Here is a 21,103-nt window from a genome sequence, read left to right on the forward strand (position 1 = left end):
CCATTGTCTCTTTTACGTACTTCGTTTCTAGGGTGTATGCTAATTCTCTAAGAACCTGATCGTGGCGCCAGGGTTACATGCCATAAACGAATCGGAGAATGAAACCTATTTGAAGCGGATAATATCCCCACAGCTCCTGCCACGTGCTTTAAGGTAGTTCCACTTTGCCCAATTCCCCAGGGGTCGAAGTTGTATCGCCTTTGCTGACCTTTCCTCTTCCTCTGCTCTCCAAACTTCTCCCTTAGCCATGGTGTTCTGCTCGACATTATCAGAGTTCCAGAGGTCTGCCAGCGGTGCTTATGACTGATTCCAAAACCTTCTATACCCTTGTTGTAGTACATACAATGCCATGGTGTTTGAAACTGCTTTCTGTCTGTCCTACAGCCTGGCTCACTGACCATTTTCTTTGCGATCTAACTTCTATTCTCTCCACACTTATCGTTGAGATTGCAATATTGTCAAAAATGACAAAAATCTGATATAAATTTTATTTTTAAGTTCAAAAATTGATGGTTTTTGCATTGTTCTTAAACCGTTAGTAAAACATTAATTTTCGAATGGAAATATGAAAATCTACGATCTGATATTTTTGTCAGCAATCTTATATCATTGGTTTGCAGATATATACACAAAAATTGCTCTTTCCAAGACAAAAAAAATAAAAATAATTGTTAACATGGTCAATCTGTGAGAGTGCAGCTTTGAAAACCCACATTTGTTTAGGCACGATGTGGCGTCCAGGCGTTTGTCACTCAGACCCGAGGTATCATGTTGGTATCTCCGAGCTCCTGGGATCCACTGTCTCCCTGCAGGCCGTACACGATCTCTTACACAGGTTTGCTATCGTATTCACATTGAAGAGGCAATATTTTTGTTTTGCTTGGCTTGCTGTTTCTTTTTTCTCTTTTTTTTTTAAATCCCGTAGTTCTAGAGCCAAGTGTCTGACTAAAACCATCATTACATTTTGATAACCTGTTTTCCAATGGTTATATTTGCACATTATATTTCATTTCCATATGTATATTTTCATATGTGAGTGTATTAATGCTTGAATTATCACTCAAATTCCAAACAGATGACCATTTCATAAACAAACAACAACAACACATATTGCGTTTTATCATTTACTTGTGTTGCTTTTGTTAATACATGACTCTGTGCTTATCAAGCAAAATTCGCCAGATCCAACACTGATTGCATCGTTTTTATATCTTAGTATCAACTCTTGAAATATTTTTTTTAGAGAAGAAACAAATGAATACTGCTTTGAAACCAATCATAAAAGCCAATTTCTGAATCAAGTAGTCGCCATATCTTAAATCTTAATAACCGTTTCAATAATAAGCTAATATATTAAGCTACAGTTATATGCATCCTATTCATATGTTAAACTATATGTTCACTTTTTAGCATCGACGCAGTTAACGAATTGAATACAAACTGTCCTAACGACTACTACGTGCAGCGACAGGACATATCGCAGACGCCCCTAGTACCACCAGCTAGCCGAAACAACTGGTTTATCACTAGTTGCACTGCTCAGGCAATATGTACATACGTCGACGGGTAGGACTTGTTTATTTCTTAAATATATATGATTATAGAGTCTATGACATTTTGATTCACAAATCTTTGACATGCATTTAAACATGCCAAAATTATGAGGATATAGAGTCGTTAAAAGTATTGCAGTTACTATTGAAGTCAACATTAACTTCCATAACGTATTTTGCCTGGGTAAAGTGCAATACATCATTCGTTTGGTCAATATTTAACCCCAATGTTGTATTTTTGCCTGGGTAAAGTGTTTTACATCATTCGTTTGGTCAATATTTAACCCCAATGTTGTATTTTTGCCTGGGTAAGGTGCAATACATCATTCGTTTGGTCCACATTTAACCCCAATGTTGTATTTTTGCCTGGGTAAAGTGCAAAACATCATTCGTTTGGTCGACATTTTAACCCCCATGATGTATTTGCATGAGTAAAGTGCAATACATCTTTCGTTTGGTCCACATTTAACCCCAATGCTGTATTTTTGCCTGGGTAAAGTGCAATACATCATTCGTTTGGTCGACATTTTAGCCCCCATGATGTATTTGCCTGAGTAAAGTGCAATACATCTTTCGTTTGGTCCACATTTTAACCCCATAATTTATATGACTTTGGTGAAGTGCCACACCGTATCCATTTATTAGTGGTCGTTGGCTCCTTGGACAACTTTTAAAGATATACTATAATATAAGCCACTGTTTCCAGTGTTGCACGTAAAAATACTATTACACCAACAAACATAGAAACAATATTATCATGAGTAAAATTATAATTTATCATTTGGTGAAGATATGTCTGTGTTTTAGCCTGAGTACAAACTGCCTTCGACAGCACAGCTTCTCCCAGGAACAGTGGAATGAATTTGACAATAAAACGTCCGGTGTGCCTTGCCGGAAATACGATGGAGATTGGCAGTGCCGGGAACGCTGGGGGAACGAGTCCGGCCAATGTGACCCAACCGGCAACAACGTGGTATGTGCAAAATGCACACTATTTCATAATCCTTTATAACGGTTCGAAATATCCTCTCTAGTACTAGTAAACGATCCCTATGTTTTCAGACGTTCCCTCCATACATGTGTTCGGTTGGAATCAGCTGTTTGAAAAATGGCCAATGCGTTTGTAGAGTGAAGGTTTTGTCGGGAACACCCTGTGGGGTGGCCAGGGTAGGAATCTAACATATGCAAATTGTTTTTTTTGTGGATGGGTATGTGTTTTCGATAATTAAACCATTATGCTTTTAACTGTTATCTCCAAACGCTTTTCAATGTAATACATTTAGGAGTGTCTATGAGCTTACTTACCATACATATTTAACATTTATTTCTTACAAACATCATCTGTTTTTGTTTATATTTTGATTTTGAAATCGTACTCAATATTGCTTTGATATGATTTCAGGTTTGTTTGAAAGGGGAATGTGTACCTGATCCAGGTAGAATATGTTTTAGATAAGCCATTTATTGTTTCCTGTCCACATTGCCTGATTTTGTCCTTCAAAAATGCTTGTATTCATTGTTTTTTGAAACAAGAAAGTCCATACCTAGCAATTTATAATAGTTAATTTGTTTAGTTAATGCCAATGTATATACTTGGTCTGTATTCGACGATAGCCTTATATTATCTATATATAAGCTGGAAGTAGCGGGATTGACTCTTTATGAAATAAACATAGATGTTGATTTAGCTCACCTGGGCTGAACACGAACAGCCGTAGGTGAGGTATTGTGATCGGCGTCCGTCGTCTGTAGTCAACATTTTCAAACCTTTTTTGTCAGAAACCATAATGCTCATATCATTCATATTTGGTATGCAACCTTATTTAGTGGTCTTTTACCGAGAGTATTCGAATTATTTCAACCAATGACTTCATAAGCAACCATTGTCTACCTAAGCAATCATTTACTTCTTTAGCAATCACAAACTAGTTCTGCAACCAATGGTTTCCTTAGCAAACACTGACATTTTAAGCGATGTGCACATGTTTGTCCTCTTATTAACGCAATGATGGTATTCTCTGAGACAACTTGAGGCTGTCTTCTACCTTTTAGGGTGTTACCAAAAAAGTTTTGATTTTTATCTTGAATTTGTTTTAGACCCTTTACCTTCAAGAAAATTAATCAGTGATGAACGGGAAACCCGATTAAGTATAACTTAACTTCACATACACAACTTTAAAAGGTATAAATATTTATGCAAAAAACTACAGAAACAAGCTCAGTAGCAAACATTTTAAACATAAACCCGGTTTTATGGCCTTTGGTAAACGCCAAAGACATAGAACATAAAAACAAAAAATCACAAACAAGAAACATGAAAGAAAAGCACAAAACTCCACAAACAGCACAGTGTATACATACTATATAAGACAACTACGTATGTTTATCAAGGATTGTTAGGTACCGCCTTGGAACGATCAGTAAAATGTAAATTACTGGGGGTTTTAACCAGTTTGTGTGCACAACCTCACTCTTATCTCAACAATCCCGTATAAAGTAAAAACGTAAATGGTAAATTTATCAAAGTATACATGAACTTGGGGAAACATTAATCCCGTTTAATGACACAGGGTAAACGCTAAAGACATAGAACACAAAAACAAACAATCACAAACAAGACACAAAACTCCACAAACAAGTCAGTACACATATACTATTTAAAAAAAAATAAAAAAATAAAACTAGGGGAGTTTATCAATTACCTTTTGTTACAGATGTGCCACTGGGTGGTGATTGCCTCTGCCATTTCCAGTGCACAACGCCCAATGCGCACTGTGATCACGTGACTGACACATGCACATGTGACGAATGTTGCTATGACAGCAACGGGGATGAGCCAGGAGGAGAATGTAAACCAAGTATGGCTTGAGGCGTGTTTTATCTTTTTATTTAGGAAATATAAGAAAATAAATCAGAATACGTTGAAACTTTTAATACTGGGTATGTTGCATTATATAAATGCGTTCTGCATGGATTTTGAACTGAAAGAAATTTCCGCAGAATTTTTATACCGACAATTTTCACAAAACGGCGTTTCGGTCTCCGTCTCTTCAAAATTTCTCCACTCATTTTTAGAAAGAAAGTTTGGCCTTATCCGACCCAGGACGCAAATTCTGACTTAGTTGTCTCAGGCCCATGACCAAAGGGGAAGTGTCGAATTTCAGAAAACATCGCAACGCTAAACAAAAGCGTTCTGTTTTCCCTTTATTTCCCATATTCGATATTTGTTGACTGAAATTTATTTAGCTGGAAATGTTGAGATGGTATATTTTTCATATCAAGCGTTCATCTTTAAATTGGGCTATTTGTGTTTATAATCAATATCATTACTTGTGTAAACATTACGCTGCGATCAACAGATCAGCAGGTGGCCATAAAAATGGAAATTAATTCCAACCAGATAACATTAGAAATATTCAGAAAGATGTTTTTTTATAGACATTCACATACGAGCACAAATAGTGTAACTAGTACTGAATATTCTCTTATAAGAAACAAATAGTTTTGTTTTCGGTAAACGTCGAATGACCGTTTATGCGCTGTTCGGAAAGACTTGTAACCGATAAAGCACATAAAATGTTGTTTTTCAGAGGTCGACGTTGGAGGTTCATGCAATAGCTCTGTCGAATGTCGCGATGCGAACGCTAATTGCGACCCAGATCAAGACGAGTGTGTGTGTAACGACGACTTTTATCTTAACGACGATGGAACGTGTGTCCCATGTATGCCTACTTGAGTCAACCCTTTTGTGTGCCATTTGTTTAAATTATTTATTGTTTTATACATAAATTGGCATCTGTCCTTATATATGTTTAACATGTTCTCTTTAAAAAAACACATTTTTTCACATATACTAGTGTCATTTATCTCATCTTATTGTTTTGTTCCTAAAATATATTGACTTTAAAGAAGCCCACTGAAACGTCCATTGCAACAGTTTTAACGCTCCGTGGTTAACGTACGCATTGCAGTAAGTTGCCTTGGGGAGCCGTGTAGAAATGTCAACGACTGCAAGGGAAGCGCACCCAGTGTTCAATGTTTAAACAACGTGTGCATCTGTGGCGCTGACTATGATGCGAACGATGAGGGGGAGTGTATTTTACGTAAGTTCCCCACCGACGATTCACATCTTTACAAACTGTCAATCGGAAAGCTCGTGGCTAAAATCAGAAACTTGCGTTATTAAAACCATGTTGTGATATGATAAAACACAGCAGGGTTTTCTTGTTAAAACTTACTGATAAATCTCTTATTTTAAACAAGTACATTTAAATGTATGCTCGGTAAACGTCGAATGACCGTTTATGCCCTGTTCGGAAAGACTTGTAGCCGATAAAGCACATAAAATGTTATTTTTCAGAGGTCGACGTTGGAGATTCATGCAATAGTTCTGTCGAATGTCGCGATGCGAACGCTAATTGCGACCCGGATCAAGACGAGTGCGTGTGTAACGACGACTTTTATCTTAACGACGATGGAGCGTGTGTCCCATGTATGTTTACTTGAGTACAACGCTTTTGTGTGCCATTTGTTTAAATTGTTTATTGACTTATACTTAAATTGCATCTGTCCTTAAATATGTTTAACATTTTCTCTTTAAAGTGACACTCTTCTTCAAAATCAAAACAAATATATGTATAACATACATAATTGTTGATAGATAAACCTTTAACTACTTACTAAATAACGCATTTATGGAAAATATTACTTTCTGATAACATGATTGTAACCGTGTATTTAATGGCTAAAAACGCAAAAATATTAAATGATTGGTGAATGCTAAAAGATTTACTATGATTTACTATTGTCTCATAAGGTATGAATACCGTGTTTTCTGCACCTTTATTTCAAGTTAAACTTGGTTTCCCTCATAAGAACCATTGTTTTTGACATTTATTCAACCTTTTTGAAATATTTTAAAAATTATGTTAATTTTGGTTAAGATTATTTGGGAGTAAGAGTGCATCTTTAAAAAAATCGTTTTAACGCTCCGTGGTTAACGTACGCATTGCAGTAAGTTGCCTTGGGGAGCCGTGTAGAAATGTCAACGACTGCAAGGGAAGCGCGCCCAGTGTTCAATGTTCAAACAACGTGTGCATCTGTGGCGTTGACTATGATGGGAATGATGAGGGGGAGTGCATTTTACGTAAGTTTCCCAGCAGCGATTCACACCTTTACCAACTGCCAACTGGAAAGCTCGTGGCTAAAATCAGAAACCTGCGTTATTAAAACCATGTTGTGATATAATAAAAAACAGCAGGGTTTTCTTGGTAAATCTTTCTGATAAATCTCTTATTTTTAACAAGTACATTTAAATGTGTTCTCAGTAAACGTCGAATGACCGTTTATGCGCTGTTCGGAAAGACTTGTAACCGATAAAGCACATAACATGTTGTTTTTCAGAGGTCGACGTTGGAGGTTCATGCAATAGTTCTGTCGAATGTCGCGATGCGAACGCTAATTGCGATCCAGATCAAGACGAGTGTGTGTGTAACGACGACTTTTATCTTAACGACGATGGAACGTGTGTCCCATGTATGCCTTCTTGAGTCAACCCTTGTTGTGTGCCATTTGTTTAAATTATTTATTGTTTAATTCAAAAAATGGCATCTGTCTTTAAATATGTTTAACATGTTCTCTTTAAAAAAACCCACCTTTTTCACAGATACTAGTGTCATTTACCTCATCTTATTGTTTTGTTCCTAAAATATATTGACTCTAAAGAAGCCCACTGAAACGTCCATTGCAACAGTTTTAACGCTCCGTGGTTAACGTACGCATTGCAGTAAGTTGCCTTGGGGAGCCGTGTAGAAATGTCAACGACTGCAAGGGAAGCGCGCCCAGTGTTCAATGTTCAAACAACGTGTGCATCTGTGGCGTTGACTATGATGGGAATGATGAGGGGGAGTGCATTTTACGTAAGTTTCCCAGCAGCGATTCACACCTTTACCAACTGCCAACTGGAAAGCTCGTGGCTAATATCAGAAACCTGCGTTATTAAAACCATGTTGTGATATAATAAAAAACAGCAGGGTTTTCTTGGTAAATCTTTCTGATAAATCTCTTATTTTAAACAAGTACATTTAAATGTGTTCTCAGTAAACGTCGAATGACCGTTTATGCGCTGTTCGGAAAGACTTGTAACCGATAAAGCACATAAAATGTTGTTTTTCAGAGGTCGACGTTGGAGATTCATGCAATAGTTCTGTCGAATGTCGCGATGCGAACGCTAATTGCGATCCAGATCAAGACGAGTGTGTGTGTAACGACGACTTTTATCTTAACGACGATGGAACGTGTGTCCCATGTATGCCTTCTTGAGTCAACCCTTGTTGTGTGCCATTTGTTTAAATTATTTATTGTTTAATACAAAAAATGGCATCTGTCTTTAAATATGTTTAACATGTTCTCTTTAAAAAAAACATTTTTTTTCACAGATACTAGTGTCATTTACCTCATCTAATTGTTTTGTTCCTAAAATATATTGACTCTAAAGAAGCCCACTGAAACGTCCATTGCAACAGTTTTAACGCTCCGTGGTTAACGTACGCATTGCAGTAAGTTGCCTTGGGGAGCCGTGTAGAAATGTCAACGACTGCAAGGGAAGCGCGCCCAGTGTTCAATGTTCAAACAACGTGTGCATCTGTGGCGCTGACTATGATGCGAACGATGAGGGGGAGTGTATTTTACGTAAGTTTCCCACCGACGATTCACATCTTTACAAACTGTCAATCGGAAAGCTCGTGGCTAAAATCAGAAACTTGCGTTATTAAAACCATGTTGTGATATAATAAATAACAGCAGGGTTTTCTTGTTAAAACTTACTGATAAATCTCTTATTTTAAACGTGTACATTTAAATGTGTGCTCGGTAAACGTCGAATGACCGTTTATGCGCTGTTCGGAAAGACTTGTAACCGATAAAGCACATAAAATGTTGTTTTTCAGAGGTCGACGTTGGAGGTTCATGCAATAGCTCTGTCGAATGTCGGGATGCGAACGCTAATTGCGACCCAGATCAAGACGAGTGTGTGTGTGACGACGACTTTTATCTTAACGACGATGGAACGTGTGTCCCATGTATGCCTTCTTGAGTACAAAGCTTTTGTGTGTCATTTGTTTAAATCATCTATTGTCTTATACAAAAATAACATCTGTCCTTATATATGTTTAACATGTTCTTTTAAAAAACAACAACATTTTTTTCACAGATACTAGTGTCATTCATCTCATCTTATTGTTTTGTTCCTGAAATATATTGACTCTAACGAAGCCCACTGAAACGTCCATTCCAACAATTTTAACGCTCCGTGGTTAACGTACGCATTGCAGTAAGTTGCCTTGGGGAGCCGTGTAGAAATGTCAACGACTGCAAGGGAAGCGCGCCCAGTGTTCAATGTTCAAACAACGTGTGCATCTGTGGCGCTGACTATGATGCGAACGATGAGGGGGAGTGCATTTTACGTAAGTTTCCCACCGACGATTCACATCTTTACAAACTATCAATTGGAAAGCTCGTGGCTTAAATCAAAAACTTGCGTTATCAAAACCATATTGTGATAAAATAAAACACAGCAGGGTTTTCTTGTTAAAATTTGCTGATAAATCTCTTATTTTAAACATGTACATTTAAATGTGTGCTCAGTAAACGTCGAATGACCGTTTATGCGCTGTTCGTAAAGACTTGTAACCGATAAAGCACATAAAATGTTGTTTTTCAGAGGTCGACGTTGGAGATTCATGCAATAGTTCTGTCGAATGTCGCGATGCGAACGCTAATTGCGACCCAGATCAAGACGAGTGTGTGTGTAACGACGACTTTTATCTTAACGACGATGGAACTTGTGTCCCATGTATGCCTACTTGAGTACAAAGCTTTTGTGTGCCATTTGTTTAAATTATTTATTGTCTTATACATAAAATGGCATTTGTCCTTTAATATGTTTAACATGTTCTCTTTAAAAAAAGATATTTTTCACAGATACTTGTGTTATTTATCTCAGCTTTTTGTTTTGTTCCTAAAATATATTGACTCTTAAGAAGCCCACTGAAACGTCCACTGCAACAGTTTTAACGCTCCGTGGTTAACGAACGCATTGCAGTAAGTTGCCTTGGGGAGCCGTGTAGAAATGTCAACGACTGCAAGGGAAGCGCGCCCAGTGTTCAATGTTCAAACAACGTGTGCATCTGTGGCGTTGACTATGATGGGAACGATGAGGGGGAGTGTATTTTACGTAAGTAATGGCATTGTGTAATGCACATCCACTTATGTTATTGCTAAAAAGAAACAATTCAATTTAAGTGGCTATATACTTTAGGTAAGTTATTACTATGAAATAATCTAAGGGTGTATTATGCGTTAGTGATGACTTTGAAAGGAATATCTTTGGGATTAAAGTATTGCTAGAATTGCCTTAACTTCAAGCGGCCAAATGGTACCTGATTCTTTTTTAGAAATGGAAAAAATAAGCTCAAGCTCTCATTCAAAATGAACATAAAATTTGAGTGATAAACCTTTAACTTCTTACTAAATAATGCATTGATGGAAAATATTTATTACTGATAATAATTTTGTAACCGTGTATTTAATAGCTGACATCTCAAAAATAGTAAATGATTGTGAGTGCTAGAAGATCTACTCTGATATATTATCGTTTCTTAAGGTAATAATACCGTGCTTTCTGCACCTTTTTTTCGAATTAAACTCGGTATCCATCCTAAGTACCATTGTTTTCGATATTTATTAATCCTTTTTGGTATATGTTGAAACAATTGTATTAATTGTGGTAAATCTTATTTGGGAGTAAGAGTGCATCTTTAAAACATCTTGCTTCAGAGGTTCCTGTCGGGTCAGAATGCAATACTACTGTAGAGTGTGAGGATCCAAACGCTAACTGCAACACCGACATTGAACCAGCAAGCATCTGTGTGTGTAACGATGGCTTTGTACTTATCGACGAAATCTGCACCCCCGGTATGACGGCTTGATCAAATTAATGCGTTTTGAGTTTTGTTTTAAAATAGAGGCAACATGTTTAACACGAACGATTTCAATGTACAGATTAATTTATATTATTTATCAATTTAGTATTACTTACGTAGACTGAATAAGGTTTCTTATTTGTCAAGTAACATTTTAACTGAATTTTTACGAAGATAGTATGAAATATTCAACTTATTATTCAGGAGATGCTTTTATATTTCATACCATCATTTTTTGAGATTTTAACAGATTCGCAGTTCAACCTATGCAAAAGGAAAAACATTTGTTTCAAGAAACTTTAAGCGGACAAATTAAGAACAATAATAACAATATTCGAATAATCGGAAAAAATCGCAATTTCCGAATGTCCATTAATTTAAGGAATGTAAGCTGCGGTGTAAATACTAAACGGATGTAGACACTGTTTCACATATAAGAGCATAACATACTAGTATTTCATTAAACGGGCTAGAATCCGATTTGGTACAGAAGGGGTAATAACTCGATAATTCAGGTGAAGAAAACTGGTTTGCTTTAGAGACTTATTACGTTCAAGTGTAAAGCGTGTATATAAACATTTACATACGGCAGTCTTTATTTAGCCGTATCGTTTGCATTTTTTTCAGGCAAAGTCCTATGCGAAAGCTGTACGGATGATTCGCATTGCATCGTGCCCAACTCCGAGTGCACTACTATGACATGCGAGTGTAGTGAAGGATTTTATGTTGACAACTGCGGCTTGTGCCAGCCAGGTTCGTAATTATTTTATCAATGTAAGTTTTACATGTGTTCGTGTGTGCGTTTGTATGTCTGTTTTCCCTTAATCTGGGATTAGGAAGAGAAATCTAGTATCGGTATTACCATTTGCCTTTGTCTAATTGAAGTACAGTGTAAATATTAAATTAGAATAGTATTATTGGAGTCAAAGTCGTTATAGACTGGCACAGGTGGAAGACTGAGTTTTTGGATACCAGTTTAACCCGGAGTGAATTCCTATGACCGCTCCTTAACGGTTACCTTAATATAAATCGATAAACAATACTTTAATATAATAAATAGCATTTTCTTTTTACCATTAATTACAATTATGCATTCAAGTTCATACTAGCTTTACAATTACAAAAGAAAACATATATATAGTTTGATGTCCCTTTTATAAGCCTTTATTAACACGTGTTTGGCTTCTGGGCATTCTGTTGCATTATTCAAATTGTGCTCCCTGTCACCAGTTGTTGAATTTGGCAATAATTGTACGTGTGACGAAGAGTGTGGTGATGACAACACAGTGTGTGACGACGGAACATGCGCATGCGCGGAAGGCTTCCACCGACAGGGCGAGGAGTGTCTACAAGGCGAGTTAAGGAATTGTTTTAAAAGACAATACCGCTTAAAACTTTTATGGTTAAACTTTCGACTCACGATCTTGTTTCTGTAGATTTCAAAAGCGAAGCGAAAGTCTACTATTACTAAGTATTTCGTTAACAAATTTATTTCTTCACGTGATATTCTTTTTTGTTAAATTATTTCTTTATTGTAGCTCAAGTACAGGAAATACTATTGCCTAACATATAAACGATATGTTTCACATAGAATTATATGTTTATTTAGATATTTCTATCGGTGGTAATTGTTCGAATAACGGTGTTTGCGCGGACCAAAATGCGGAATGTGTGGGAGACGTCTGTGTTTGTCGGTCTGGCTTCGAGCTTGACGACAGCTCACCACCAGTTTGTGTGCCCAGTGAGTATCATACAAACAGTAATCCTCTGATGACCTGGATGTTACAATAAATACCGATTCTGTAATATGTCAACACCAAAAACACATGTATAAGCCGTGGAAAACGGTATGGACGAACGGAAGTGATAACACCTAGTTTACGATCAAATTTTGCGAGAATACTAGTTTCTTGCTATCCCTTTATTTTGCTCCAGTAGTATAATGACATATGATGTATTCATTTCTCAATAAGTTAGATTCGATGGAGTATGTTCTGACGTGTATGAATTTTGTTCCCGTAGTAAATTAATGTCTGCCAAATTCTTAAAACAGGAATTTAGATATCAGAAATTGAGGAAAACCTTTTTTAAGTTCTTTATTAAGCATTACGAAATACATTTAAATAGAAGTACAGTCTTAATTCTCTAATTGTTAATGCTATAACTCATCCGGATTTCTATGGCGACATTCTTAAAAGCTTCGAAAATTGAAATGCTTCCTTCAATAAAAGTAACGGATCGACATAATGGCCTTTAAAACACTTATTTGCATTGAAGTGTGTTCAATTGGTGTTGATCACAACCCCTTGCGACGACATTATATGACAAACATTCAGTAAACTTATGATATTTTGATTTGAGTTCCACAAGTGTAGCTCTTATCTAACTCTAAAGCATAGTTAAGTTTGACTTTAGCTTTAATTGACCTTCACCACATATACTTTTGGTTGACGCTTCTGTCTCTTGAGTAAATCAAAGCACTGACAGTGCTGAATGGCTTAAGCGATGATTCCATCTATGTGATTTTCAAAATAAGATCATATGAACAATAACATGGCACTCGTCACTGGCTACAAAGCCTGCCAATCCACTTATTCAACTTACCGACTCAGTCACTCACTCAGTCACTCACTCAGTCACTCACTCAGTCACTCACTCAGTCACTCACTCAGTCACTCACTCACTCGCTCGCTCGCTCGCTCGCTCGCTCGCTAGCTCAACACCCACTCACAGCCCAACCCAACCACCATATTGGTTCGGTGAATCCCATGAGGAGCTGAATTAAACGTACATCATAGAAAAAGGAGATATTAAGTATCAACTAAATTTGTATACTAATGTGTTCTTCTATTATGCCTATCAAACATTTTAAGAGAATGTAAGCACAAATGTAGTATAAAAATTCTCCTTCAATTCCGATTATCGCTTAAACAAAGAGAGCATAACAATTTTATTACAAATGTACATACTAAAACCAATTATCCGTAACAGTACCATATCGAAATAAGAGTCATTACAATGTTCATTAGCATATGTCTTACATACGTGGATATGTTTTTTTACTTGTCCGCAAAAACATTACAATACAGAGGAAAATAACCCAGCTTACCTGGATGCTGGAGTATGAATGCCAATACATGCCTGCAATATTTGAGGTATATATTAATTAATAATGATAAAGGATATATGTTCTTCCATTTAACATACAATGCTACTGTGTATATTTCAACCATTTAACTTATTTCAGTAGAGCAGTGCAGTCTTAAAGAGAACCCCCCCCCCCCCCCCCCCCCCAAGAATTATTCATGTATTGTATATCTGAATTTCCTCCCCTGTAGTACATTATTTATAGAATTATTATGCATATTGCTCCAATGAGATCAAACCCAGAACTGCAAGAATTCCACATAGACTCGGTTGATTATTTTTGGTATTTTACAAAAGTTTTGAGCTATATCTCAAGCCTAAAAACTGTTCGTAACGTTTATGATTCTTATGTTTTAGCATCTCGAAAAATATTACACAGCTTTTTTACAAATACGTATGTCCTTTTGTTTTATTACATTCTTTTTGCGTTTTTACTCCGCGGATGTACTACGATAATTTCATTACTAGACTTAATGAGGTAAACTATGTCTGACAGTGGTCTTTGAATGACTTAATCGTAACTCTTAAGAGCTAACACTTTTGCTCCGGCTTGATGCTTTCGTTTGCATGTGATGTTGGTATCCGGTCGTTGAGAACTTGAAACTACTTTATAAGTATATTAATTATATTTTGCTTTATTCTTAATTGTTTTCAAGTTGATGCGTGCTCTGATGAGACATATATATATATATATATTACTTTAGTAATTATCGATAAACGATTAATTTTGGTTATCCGGTTAGCGCACGCGCTTCTCACCTAGGCGACCAAGGTACTTGGCGCATGTGAGTTAGGTTATTGGTCACCAAGCCGGACCAGTCGGTTTTCTCCGGGTTCTCCGGTTTCCCCACAGCACAAGACCACAGTCTTCGCGTGAAATCGTTCCAACAAGAGCGATTAATATTATGTTGTTATTTCTTTCATGCTTTTTGATGAAGTATGGGATTTTATCAGTGAAAAAATAACAGTGAAAATATCATTTTGATATTTTCACTGCAAAATAAGGAGTGAAATATCAACTTTCAGAACTACGTTTAAAATCCTTTGTCGTAACTTCCCCTTGATCAAAACAGAACACTTCACTTTGAACCAGAAAAATTTGGCAAAAATGTTTAAAATTTAAATAAATGTTTAATAAATTTAAATAAATACATATTTGGAAATTAACAACTCGAATATTTGCTTTCAAACCACAAATTACAGACGCAAACAACTGATCGAACATAAATAGAATTTTATATCATCGTTCAAATGTTTTTGAACTGTTTGTCGTTGTAATACGTAAAACGAGCTACCCGAAAAATTCACACGACATTTTACAGATGATCTGATATTTTTTACCCCACCCACGCCCTAAAATTTGTCAAAAAACTAGCGAGGCATTCACTCTTTACGTGGAAAACAAACATGTTTTCAAGCAAAACAGACTGGTCTCTGACAGTAAGATGACTGAATATTCATGAATCATGAAAAACAGTCTAAAACTAAGAAAAATGTTTGAAATCCAATGAATATCCGCATTTGTTTTGCTAACCCATTTGACCTTCCAAATATTCATTCATATAATGGCGGCGTAGTAATTTGGTTATGTATTCATGCCCCGCTTAAAATAAAAGTGTTTTCGTTACTTTTTGGAACATATTTGCACTTATAAAACTTCATTGATTACTGTTCATAAAAGCTTTTCACTAAAAAACGAGCGAATTATAAACTATAAGAATAAATGCAGAAAACTTTTTCTCAACAAACCGGAAATAGAAAAGTTGACAGCTATAATTTTGCGTGAGGGGCGCCCCACGGGTAGGGGCGTAAATAACACTCGTGATAATAGAAAAACTATATTTTCACTCGTGGCTTCGGCACTTGTGAAAATATGTTTTTCCATGACACTCGTAAAATAAAATACGATCTTTCATTGAAATAAACAAATATCCTCTATAACTTGGTTCACAAAAGTTGTTAAATAAATATATTTAAACTATACGATGGAACAAGTGTGAGGTTTTGGCCATGCTAACCAGTTAAAGCCCCTAGTAAACTCGAGTTATAGTTAAGTTTTGTTTCACTAACCGTTCTAATGCAGTAATCCCTTCATTTAACGGTAAAGCAATTTTGATGAGGGTAAAGTGTTTTATGGTGTTTGTGTATGTGGTGTAAGTCTGTCTTAAGTGTTTGTATTTATGTATGTGATGTTCGTATTTTTGGGTTTATAGTTCATTGCCCTTTGGATCACTGCCTTGTGCCCCTAAGCAGGGTTTACTTTTGATTCTTCGACTACTGGGCTCGTTCCTTTATTTTTCCATTGTGTTTGCATACTTTATAAAATACATGTTTCTAGGTTTTGAACTACTTGGAATGTCCATGTAGTGGTATTCGTATCAATGCCATACCATGTATTGCAACGTAACATTTGCAAAGTAAGCATAACACTTATCCACATCCTCTTCTCATCACCATCCAAATTGTTCAAAACCTCTCCTGAGAAGGTATGGTTTGGATACGGACATAATCGTTTAGTTTAGATATCCCTATAACCGATATCTAACCCACGCGGCATATTGATTATTTGTGTACAAGATATCTAACCCAAGCAGCATATTGATTATTTGTGTACAAGATATCTAACCCACGCAGCATATTGATTATTTGTGTACAAGATATCTAACCCACGCAGCATATTGATTATTTGTGTACAAGATATCTAACCCACGCAGCATATTGATTATTTGTGTACAAGATATCTAACCCACGCAGCATATTGATTATTTGTGTACACGATATCTAACCCATGCAGCATATTGATTATTTGTGTACAAGATATCTCTCCACCAGAGCATATTGTGTATTTCAGTTATCTTTCGAGCGGGGCATATTGTATATTTCAGTTATCATTCGAGCGGGGCATATTGTGTATTTCAGTTATCTTTCGAGCGGGGCATATTGTATATTGCAGTTATCTTTCGAGCGGGGCATATTGTGTATTTCAGTTATCTTTCGAGCGGGGCATATTGTGTATTTCAGTTATCTTTCGAGCGGGGCATATTGTATATTTCAGTTATCTTTCGAGCGGGGCATATTGTATATTTCAGTTATCTTTCGAGCGGGGCATATTGTATATTGCAGTTATATTTCGAGCGGGGCATATTGTGTATTTCAGTTATCTTTCGAGCGGGGCATATTGTATATTTCAGTTATCTTTCGAGCGGGGCATATTGTGTATTTCAGTTATCTTTTGAGCGGGGCATATTGTGTATTTCAGTTATCTTTCGAGCGGGGCATATTGTATATTTTCAAAATCTCCATGACGGAGCTTAATGTTAACTACAGATATCCTCTTTGAGTGCACAGTCTGTGTTTTACACATCTCCTAGAGGGACCATTTTGTATATTTGCAATAATTCCATAATGTAGCTAATCTGTTTTACTCGTTATTCCAGACGGCGTGGACGAGCCCAACGATACGTGCTCGGACTGTTGTGTGGCCCCACTCGTCTGCCAGGAAAACACGTGCCAATGTCCACCAGATACAACCTATGTACGGAAACTTAGTTTAAACTTATGTATGTTAGAGCGATAAAGAAAACAGGTATTACAATGTTATATCTTATCACTCGGAATACGCGGCGAAAACCCATAAATCAGGCTGGATGACCGCAAACCAAACGCATATGTGCAGCGGCCGAAAAATCGAATCCAAAACGCCTTGACTTTGATTTACTGACTCATCGCCTTCAAATGTCTTTTAAAAGGCACCAACTTTATACTCCTTTTTGGAAAACCTTTTATTCCAAATTTTTGGAAACATAATTCTGATGTTTAGAAATGTTTTCTTATTTATTGAATTTTTTCCTTTGAACAATTTACGGGTGACCTAGTGAGGCCGTTAGATAATTTTCCGACACCATTTGTTGATCTCCGTTCTCAAACCTGTCTAACAAAGTAAACCTTTATACGTTTAATGACTAACATGTAGAACAATGTCTATATATACAGAAAGCTGTTAATTTCATTTTCCTTTTAAATAATCTTATTTTTCTGCCTTTTCTTGTACTTTTCTCCCAACACTATGCGAGAGACCTGCTTCAATTGTTATTAAAAAGTACCTATATGTTTGGACTTCCGACTTACTATTTTCAGAACGGCAGCACGTGTGTCGGCGATTGCATCAACACGTGCCCGAATCCGCTGATGTTTGACGATAACGACGTGTGTGTCTGTCCAGGATCTAAGATCTACGTCTTCATTTCGGTAGACGATTTCGGCTGCTGTAAGTTGTACTTGTGTTTACAAAAGGCTCAAACTAAGGAGTAGCAAGAAGCATTTGTGTCTGTAAATCCGACCCGCTGTCTTCATAGATATCACATCCGGCATTACATAAACAAAAATACTAATGACCTTTTATTATCTTTAACAAGAAAGCTCACTAAGAATTACTCAGCTACATGGTTATGATTGTAATTAGAAACACATTAAGCATGATGCTTAAATTTAACTATTATGTACCTGCATAATATACAACGCATGACGTTTGTCTGCCATCTGCCTTTAATTAGTGACAATTGCCGAGCCGCAAGTGTCGGTCTCAAAGAGCATTCGATCTACGCTCGGAGTTTCATTGGTTATAAGTAATAAATGTTGTCTACCAGGCTCGGTTACTGTTTTACCACATGTATGCTCGACTGCGAGTATATGTGAAAAATTCACACGAGTTCGTTATCAAATCTTGCTTTTATACCTTCATTCAGACGATGGTAACTTGGATGACTCTTGTGTGGACGATGGTGATTGTCTACAGGCCAACACGGTTTGTGGGGGTAGCAATCAGTGCGTGTGTGAGTCACCAGCAGTGAAAAACGGCAGTGTATGCGGTACGTGGTCAATTCCATGTTGCTCAACTGTCCTAGACCAAGTTCATAGAAATAAGGATACACAATAGTAACGAAGACATAAACACCTTGATACACTTTTAATTTAATTTATATAGATGGTCAACTGGATATAACGTACATTCAGTGGTTAGTGGTATAGCCATATCATACAAACTGAAATATAGTAGAAAAGTTTTGTTATTTGTTATAAAAAATGATAGAAATATTCAAACTTCGATCACGACCGTTACTTTTATATCATTACTTTATTTTACATATTTGAATACATTATTATATATTACTTTACAAATACCCTTATAGGATAACAGAGTCGGATGCATAACTGTTAAACATTATTTTTCAAAATAACACCTGCACTGTTGAAAGTTGCCGCCGTTGTTTCAGATGTGCCGCTTGGGTATGAGTGTGACCCTGACCTCGACAATTGCCTTGATGAAAATGCCTCCTGTGTACCTGACAGCAACTTTTCGTGTGACCCCATCTGCGTGTGCGATCCAGGCTTCTACAATCCGCAAGGTTGTGACTTCTGCGGTGGAGAATGCCTGCCACGTAAGTTACTTCTATATAAAATATATACCTTGAAGAATTGATTTACATTATAATTAACACCTTAGAGAAAGGCTCGCTATAATAGGTGAATGCAGACCAATTAAGGGTTCGCTATAATGTTTGTATTTATTTGAATAAGAGTTCGGTATATTGTTAATATCTACTTGATTAAGGGCTCGCATTTAAGTTAATATCTGTCTGTGTAAGGGCCTGCCTTGAAAATAATATCTACTTGTGTAAGGGCTCGCTATAATGTTAATTTCTACTTTAGTATCTTGAGTAAGGGTTCGCTATAAGGCTAATATCTACTTGAGTACATCGGGATCTTTAAAATGACTATTCAAAAGCGACCTCGGTAATAATCAGTGTTTTATATAAGCCAGTCAATTTAGTGATATCATTCTAGAACCATAAAGGGCTAAATGTAAATAAAATAAGATTACTTACGTGCACAATTCTGTTGTTATAAAACCTTCAAAAGGCCGGATCGTGAACCGGTTAACACATGTTTTTTTTTTAATTTGGCCAATGCAGATGAAAAGTATTTACTTACATTATGTCATGTATGTTCCAGGGCTACAAGCGGATGCGGCCTGTTCCTCAACCAATTTTTGCGATGATCCCTGCACGCCGCCGTTGATGTGTCGGGAGGAAATATGCAAGGGAGGAGGTCAGTAAACTGGTGTGGCCGGAGCTAGTAACATTTCCGCTCCCCGCTATGTATATCCATATAGCTTCTCTTTACATTTTTTCACATTTTAAAACCCTTAGGAAAAACAAACATTCAACAAAACCGAAAGAAAAGTATAAATTTAGTACGCTTAATGTCACTAAGAAATTTGCATATCGCGTACATTCTTACAGAAAGATTATCCTATTGCTCTGTATACAATTTACTCAAATATTTTAACTAAGAACTAACTAGTTTTAATATTTCTTAGATAAAGATAATCATTCTCATAATCATCAATTAAAAGTTAAATTGTATTTATTTGAAGCCAAAGGGGGTAAATAATCAATTGCTTCTGACCCATGCAATCGGCGATTTTCCATTAACAATATTTATATTTTTCCTTTCAAAATGCTTGCATCATATTTATTTCTAAAACAGGAGCTTAATTTCCTTCGGCTCCTGTGAATGACTAAACAGGCAACTGCCATGTATGCTTTATAAGGAGTTCTTTCAACGTTCTTACCTCATAACCGCATTGCAGTAGTCGCGTTTGTGTAACCGTTGGGCATTCCCATACACTTCTGCTTTTATTAATTAATAAAGCATAGGAAATTCGGGGTTATATGAGACCTTCTTTGAGGCTCTATTATTCTATTATTTTATTTCTTTTATATTATTTTTTTTCTCTTAATAATTTAACCCTCAATATACGAGGCCTTTAACGTTGATGTGTTTAAATGTGTACGCCAAATAAAGTATTGTTCAATAGTTTATAGTTGATCAATAGAGTATTTGTAGGGGGTGAGGGTAGAGCTCATGTTTGGGTTATGCGTTTGCTGTCCTCTTACATCACTTTTTAAACATTGTCTTATAAGTCTTTTGTTCTCGTGCCTTAAACATGATCGAGATCAATTTCAGACTATTATAATTGTGTCTTTAGCTTCCACTGAATTACCATTCATATTGTCCGTTTTTGTATATGACAGTTGAGCTTGGCGGTCAGTGCGCTAACGCGAATGACTGTGCGGAGTGGCCGAGGACAAAGTGCGACTTCAACTCAACCATGAGCCCCAAGCAGAAGATCTGCTCGTGTAATGAAGGTCAGGACTGGGAGGAGATACAAGGGGTGTGCCTCTGTGACCCATTCAATGGGAAACAGAACCCCGCATGTGACTAAAGTATAAAAAACAGTAACTGACAAAATCTGACAAATGAGTTTCAAATTTTTGTTCGAGATAATCTTATGTCGCCACACCTTTATGGTACAGGTATAACTGAAAAATTAGAAAAAGAGAAACCGTCGATATCTAC

The 21,103-nt window shown here is 36.5% G+C and overlaps 1 protein-coding gene across 1 annotated transcript; it reads left to right on the plus strand.

Annotated features, from left to right (window-relative positions):
- Positions 1–728: 728 nt before the first annotated feature.
- LOC128215848 (prestalk protein-like) lies at positions 729–20,969 on the plus strand. Its single transcript, XM_052922459.1, has 22 exons — positions 729–835; positions 1,411–1,566; positions 2,361–2,526; positions 4,306–4,411; positions 5,144–5,275; positions 5,525–5,656; positions 5,914–6,045; positions 6,568–6,699; positions 6,957–7,088; positions 7,340–7,471; positions 7,729–7,860; positions 8,112–8,243; positions 8,501–8,632; positions 8,885–9,016; positions 9,274–9,405; positions 11,765–11,887; positions 17,119–17,216; positions 17,819–17,948; positions 18,427–18,549; positions 18,955–19,119; positions 19,694–19,789; positions 20,779–20,969. Exons 1-22 carry the CDS (start codon positions 729–731, stop codon positions 20,967–20,969), a joined length of 2,913 nt encoding a protein of 970 aa, XP_052778419.1.
- Positions 20,970–21,103: the final 134 nt, after the last annotated feature.

The sequence above is a fragment of the Mya arenaria genome, chromosome 14 (genome assembly GCF_026914265.1).
Source record: "Mya arenaria isolate MELC-2E11 chromosome 14, ASM2691426v1".
Classification (NCBI taxonomy): domain Eukaryota; kingdom Metazoa; phylum Mollusca; class Bivalvia; order Myida; family Myidae; genus Mya; species Mya arenaria.

Excerpts from the sequence above, each read along its gene's own strand:
- LOC128215848 (XM_052922459.1), top strand. The coding sequence starts at position 729 with ATGTGGCGTCCAGGCGTTTGTCACTCAGACCCGAGGTATCATGTTGGT. Across the intron at positions 836-1,410 it reads GTACACGATCTCTTACACAG|CATCGACGCAGTTAACGAAT; the intron begins GTTTGCTATCGT and ends TTCACTTTTTAG. Across the intron at positions 8,244-8,500 it reads TGAGGGGGAGTGTATTTTAC|AGGTCGACGTTGGAGGTTCA; the intron begins GTAAGTTTCCCA and ends GTTGTTTTTCAG.